Consider the following 6,470-nt stretch of genomic DNA (forward strand, 5'->3'; position numbering starts at 1 on the left):
TCTAATAATAATAATAATTTTCGGTCTGAAATTTTTAGTTTGGTCCTCACTCTATCCAAAATTTATAGAGCGGGGACTACACAAATATTTTCACGAAACAACCCGATGAATTAATTTTTTTATTAAAATATAAAATAAAATGAAATATTTAAATAATAAAAAAAATATGAAAGGGACTAAAAATATATATATATATTTATTTATTTATTTAATCAATCAATCATTTTTTTTTTGGATTTTTCCTATTTAATTTTTTTTTCCTCATAAACATTATCACTAATTATTTCCCTGAAAATAATAATAATAAAATAAATAAAATAAAATTCATGTGTTTAAGCTTCCACGTCACTCATTAATTGCCAACCCTGTTCTCTGTTCTTGCCTTCTATGTCTCGGCTCAATAATTCAATTATTCAATAATTCATCTCTCGATTCCCATTTTTTTTTTCTTCTCGTCTTCGTCTTCCATGTTCTAAGATTCTTCTCTGAATTGTTCTTCGTTGATTCACAGAGCAACTCAGTGACTGTTTTTTGTTGTTGTTTGGTGGATTCGAGCTGATTGAGCGGTTTTTCATGGGCATTAACTCTGTTCCTTCTTCTTCTCATCTTCCTTCGTTTCTTGTTCTTCGTTATCAATGGCGGACTCTCTTTGCTCCGAGTTTTTGAGTCTTCGTAGATTGCCTATTACTAGGTTTGATTTATTGCTTATCTTCCTTCATTCTCTTTTATAACTTTTGCCCATTTTGTTCGGGTTTTTCGGCTCCGTCGTTCGGTTCCTGCGAAGTTTGAGAGCTTGAATCGAATCGAATCGAAGAGAACCTTGGTACTTTTCGTTAAACCCTTCTTTTTGTTGCTATATGTTGAATTTAATTTCATATTGTCTTATTCAATACTTGTTCTGTTGGATCTTAAATCTGTTCAAAAGCAAAGTCACGAGAGTCTATGCTCAAAGTGGGTAATATCATATCATTGTGGAGAGTCGTGATTCCTAACAAAATCGAAGTGGAAGCGAAGATTCTTTCCATTTAATGTAGATTTTTAATCTTGGATTGTTCGAGGAGATTTGTGTTTAAGATTGATCTAATAGTATTGGTTTTATTTGATTTTGGTTGTGTTTATCTTAGAAAGGTGAAGAGTTGTTATGGCATCAGTTTTTTTGTATCATGTGGTTGGGGATCTGACAGTGGGGAAGCCGGAGGTGGTGGAGTTTTATGAGACGGAGACGATTGAAACGGCGATAAGGGGGATCGGAGAGTCAACAGAGTGTGGGATACCAATTTGGAAGAGAAAAACTCATGTGGGAATGATTGAGAATGGTGAAATGAAACAGCAGAGATTTGTGGGAATTCTCTCTTCTTTGGATATCGTTGCGTTCTTGGCTCGAACGGAGAATCTAGAGGATCAGGATAGGGCAATGAAGACCCCAATTTCGGAGGTCGTCGTCCCGAACCCTTCATTGTTGAGGCAGGTTGATCCTGCAACAAGGTTAGCATTTGTTCCTTTAGATTTTGTTTTGATCATCTGGTTTTTTGTTTTTTTGTTCTTATCTGAAGCATTTGGAGTTATATTTATTGGATGATTGTTCAACTTTTTGTTAGCAAAGTAAAGTGAATTTAAGGATTTACTCCTTTTATGTTCTTCTTTTTCTGATCTCTTATAGAACAGTATTTTTACAATGATTTTATAGAAATCTTTTACTAAATATACAGATTTTAGCTAATAAGCGATTCGTCCTGTCTTGAATTTTTTGTCAGAAAAGTTAAAACTATGAAGATTTGAAGAACATATATGAACAATATAGTAAGATATGTACAATTTGGACAAGTTTGAGCAGTGTTAGTTCATGTCTTGCTCTCCCACTAGCAAATAAGCGACGATACGCAAACCTCTCATTCGGCACAAAAGAGTTAGCTATTTCGAAAAAGAAATACTTTCATTGGTATATGCAAAGATTAATAAAAAGTGAACAGGAGAAATCTAAGAACAGCAAAGAAAACTGGTTGGCCAATAGCAGGCAAGAGCTCTGGAAATGGAATAAAAGTGGCAATAGTGACAGACTAAAACCGAGGCTACCCACTTAACGAAGAACAAACTTGAATCTGAAACGTAAGGTATCTCGAAATAGAATAAAAGTGGCAATAGTGACAGACTAAAACCGAGGCTACCCACTTAACGAAGAACAAACTTGAATCTGAATCGTAAGGTATCTCGAAATAGAATATCCTTTGGAGTCAAACGAACTTTATAACAAAAACGTTTAGCGTAGCATGATGGTGTAGCTTCAAGAGCAATTAATAATGAGATGCTACTGTGAGGCTACCCGCTTAATGAAGAACAAACTTGAATCTGAAACGTAAGGTATCCCCGAATAGAATATCCTTTGGAGTCGAACAAAGTTATAACAAAAACCCTTTAGCGTAGCATGATGGTGTAGCTTCAAGATCAATTAATGATGAGATGTTATTGTGAGGCTACCCATGTAACGAAGAACAAACTTGAATTTGAAACATAAGGTATCCCAGAATAGAATATCCGTTGGAGTTGAACAAACTTTATAACAAAAACCTGTAGCGTAGCATGACGGTGTAGCTTCTAGACTAATTAATGACGAGATGCTACTGTGAGGCTACTCGCTTAACGAAGAACAAACTTGAATCTGAATCGTAAGGCATCCCGGAATAGAATATCCTTTGGAGTCGAATGAAGTTTATAACAAAAACCTTTAGCGTAGCATGAAGGTGTAGCTTCTAAACCAATTAATAATGAGATGCTACTGTGAGGCTACCTGCTTAACGAAGAACAAACCTGAATTTGAAACGTAAGGTATCCTGAAATAGATTATCCTTTGGAGTCGAACAAAGTTTATAACAAAAACCTTTAGTGTAGCATGACGGTGTAGCTTGAAGACCAAGCAAGGATGAGATGCTACTGTGAGGCTACCCGCTTAATGAAGAACAAACTTGAATTTGAAACGTAAGGTATCCTGGAATAGAATATCCTTTGGAGTCGAACTAAGTTTATAACAAAAACCTTTAGAGTAGCATGACGATGTAGCTTCAAGACCAATTAATGATCTGATGCTGTGAGGCTACCCGCTTAACGAAGAACAAACTTGAATTTGAAACATAAGGTATCCCGGAATAGAATATCCTTTGGAGTCGAACAAACTTCATAACAAAAACCTTTAGCCTAGCATGACGGTGTAGCTCCAAGACCAATTAATGATGAGATGCTACTGTCAACTGATGTGTGCGAGAAATATCGTATCCATGTTGAGATCAAAATTATTTACATATGCACAAGGTAGATTCTTATCAATTTCTAGAAAATTTCTATCAGTAGGACCGTCTAATGTTTCTCTCGTAGTTTCCAAAGTCACGGTGGTTTAGCTCGTTTTCGATGCTTTTGATTCGAGTAACTAGAGTAGGTGATTGATAATAGTTTTCCAGCTTCCACTCTATTTGTTTGTGTGCAAGGACTATGGTTTCTCAAAGACCTTAGAAACTACATGAAAGAAATTTGTTCTTACATTCAATTGATTGAACCTCTTGATCTGTCCATGTGAAAAGGTTGATAGACGCATTGGAAATGATGAAGCAAGGCGTGAGGCGTCTCCTAATTCGAAAGAGCGTGGTATGGAAAGGAATGAGCAAACGGTTCTCCATTCTCTATAATGGTAAGTGGTTGAAGAACATTGATGCCCCTGGCAATAGCAGCCATAACCTCAGTGTAGTAAATGCTAATCGACCATCTTCGTCTTCAACGGGACACAATAAGTTTTGCTGTCTCTCAAGAGAAGATGTGATCCGTTTCCTTATCGGTTGCCTCGGTGCTCTTGCACCACTCCCTCTATCCTCCATCTCTACTCTCGGAGTCATCAACCCAAACTACTGCTCTATCGATGCCTCGACTCCTGCAATCGATATCGCTCATAAGCTTCCTGATGACCCGATTGCAGTGGCTGTTATTGAAAACATGCATGATAATCAATACAAGATCATTGGAGAGATTTCAGCCTCCAAACTCTGGAAATGCAATTACTTGGCTGCTGCTTGGGCGTTAGCTAATCTTTCTGCTGGGCAGTTTGTAATGGGAGTAGAAGACAACATGAACTCTCGAATGGTCCCGGATCTATCCGCTAATGCTAACATCGACGAAAACAACCCTGCCAGTGCCGGTGGCGCAACACGGGCAAAGAAATTCAGCAGTAGAAGTATCGGATTCAACCCATCAAGCCCCACGTTCGGGATCAGCCGGAGCATGTACCGTGGCCGAAGTGCTCCCTTGACATGTAAAGTTACAAGTTCATTGGCTGCTGTTATGGCTCAGATGCTTTCTCACAGGGCAAGCCATGTCTGGGTAACTGAGGATGAAAATGATGATGTCCTGGTTGGAGTTGTGGGTTATGCTGATATCTTAGCTGCAGTTACGAAGCAACCTGCGACTTTCATACCAGCGAATCGATCCTTCGAGGTGCTCGGAAATTCTATTCAAAGTTGAAAAATATTTACCAAGCAACCTACGTCGTTCATACCAGCTAATCGATCCTTCTCGGCGCTCGGGAATTCTATTCAAAGTTGAAAAATGTTCTTCAATTACACATAAATTTGTATATGAGAGACATTTAAGCTGCTCATGAATTTTTGTGAATGTATTGTTCTTAATGGAACTGTTTTTTACTAGTTATTTGTACTAAACGTTTCTTTAATGCTGCAGTTAAGAAGGGTATTTGTTTTATTATTTTAGGTTTGTTCAAATTTCGTGTTTATTTGATTGTAATGTTTCGAACTCGACCATTTAGACTCAATATTATTGAAAACGTTACAGGTCTAATAGACACCGTTTAATATTCAACAGGTTGGTGGACACAATTTTAAAACTTCTAACATATCTGGTTTCAATAAGATTAGATGTTCGAATCCCTACCCATTTAATCTAATATATCTAGTTCCGATATTATACCTCGGTTTAAAAATTAGATGTTCAAATTCATACCCATTTCATCTAACATATCTGGTTTTGATATTATACAACTGTTTTACGATATTATACACATGTTTTAAATACTGTATGTTCGAATCCCTATCCGTTTAATCTTCCATATCTAGTTCCGATATTCGAATCCCTACTCATTTAATCTAACATTTTTGGTATCGGTATTATAAATCTGTTTTAGAGATTATATGTTCGAATCCATATCAATTTAATCTAACATATCTGGTTTCGATATTATACATCTGTTTTACGATATTATACACATGTTTAAGAGATTAGATGTTTGAATCCATACCAATTTAGTTTCGATATTATACATCTATTTTACGATATTATACACTTGTTTTAAAGATTAGATGTTCGAATATTTGTCCATTTATTATTGAATCGAGGTATAATAATAATAATAATAATAATAATAATAATAATAATAATAAATCCATTTAAATACACTCTTTTTGTTCATGGTGGAAAATGTTTGAATGGACATTACTTGTTAATAGATAGAAAACCAAACCAATGACTTGGTGTCCACATCACTGAACTCCAATCACCACCATTGATATGATGACACGTGTCTTCATTTCAACCACAAAGTGTCTGCATTATTTTACTCATAATCTTAAATTTATTTGTTTATTCTCTCACCTCATCCTCCATAAATGGAAATTTTAATGATAGATATTCACGGCCCATATCCATAGATATTGTTCGGGGCTTTCCCTTTTATGCTTTAGTCTTAGAAGACTTCTGCTAGGAGAAGTTTCCACACGGTTATAAATGGTGGTTTGTTCTCCTCTCCAATCAATGTGGGACACCACAATCCACCTCGCTAGCACTCATTTCTTTCTCCAATCACCTTTGAGGCCAGCGTCCTTACTGACACACTGCCTTGTGTCTACCCCTTTCGGGGAACAGCGAGAAGGTTGACACATCGTTCGGTGACTGGCTCTGATACCATTTGTAACAACCCAGATCAGTTGGAAACCTTCTCCTAACAGACGCGTTTTAAAGCTTTGAGGAGAAACCCAAAAGGGAAAGTCCAAAGAGAACAATATCTGCTAGCGGTGGATCTGAGTCGTTACAAGATATATGAGGATAATCTAATAGACACGGTCTATAGTTACTATCTTTCTTTTAGCATGAATTCGTGTTAGTTTATGAGGATAATCTTCACTTACAATATTTCAAGACAAGTAGGTAAAGTGGTCATGTCGTGGACTCAATAGGCACTGAATCTAGATTCCAAATTCTGGTCTAAATCTCGGCATGAAGTGCACTGTTTAAAATTTGTTTATCACGTACCGTAGGTTTAGACTTTCGTAAATGGGGCTCATAGCATTCGAAGTCTAAATCGCCCTTAAATTACACCCTACCTCTTTAAAAGGCTTTGATAGTTAGAATATGTAGTTCTTTGCTTTCCCGGTCGTCCAACATAGGATTGCTCCAAATTAAGTATACTTAATTTTGAAGTT

At 36.5% G+C, this 6,470-nt stretch overlaps 1 protein-coding gene across 2 annotated transcripts; it reads left to right on the plus strand.

The window, feature by feature from the left end:
- The first annotated feature begins 360 nt into the window (after positions 1-360).
- LOC111465371 (CBS domain-containing protein CBSX6-like) lies at positions 361-4,833 on the plus strand. 2 transcript variants are annotated; one of them, XM_023109712.1, is made up of 3 exons: positions 361-823; positions 1,120-1,485; positions 3,570-4,833. In XM_023109712.1, the coding sequence occupies exons 2-3, from the start codon at positions 1,142-1,144 to the stop codon at positions 4,498-4,500; spliced, it is 1,275 nt and encodes a 424-aa protein (XP_022965480.1). In that variant the 5' UTR covers positions 361-823; positions 1,120-1,141; the 3' UTR covers positions 4,501-4,833. The 2 variants fall into 2 exon arrangements, with proteins under 2 accessions (XP_022965480.1, XP_022965479.1); XM_023109711.1 differs by having other exon boundaries at positions 1,125-1,485.
- Positions 4,834-6,470: the final 1,637 nt, after the last annotated feature.

Source organism: Cucurbita maxima, unplaced genomic scaffold (assembly GCF_002738345.1).
Source record: "Cucurbita maxima cultivar Rimu unplaced genomic scaffold, Cmax_1.0 Cma_Scf00029, whole genome shotgun sequence".
Lineage (NCBI taxonomy): Eukaryota > Viridiplantae > Streptophyta > Magnoliopsida > Cucurbitales > Cucurbitaceae > Cucurbita > Cucurbita maxima.

Excerpts from the sequence above, each read along its gene's own strand:
- LOC111465371 (XM_023109712.1), top strand. The coding sequence starts at position 1,142 with ATGGCATCAGTTTTTTTGTATCATGTGGTTGGGGATCTGACAGTGGGG. Across the intron at positions 1,486-3,569 it reads CAGGTTGATCCTGCAACAAG|GTTGATAGACGCATTGGAAA; the intron begins GTTAGCATTTGT and ends CCATGTGAAAAG.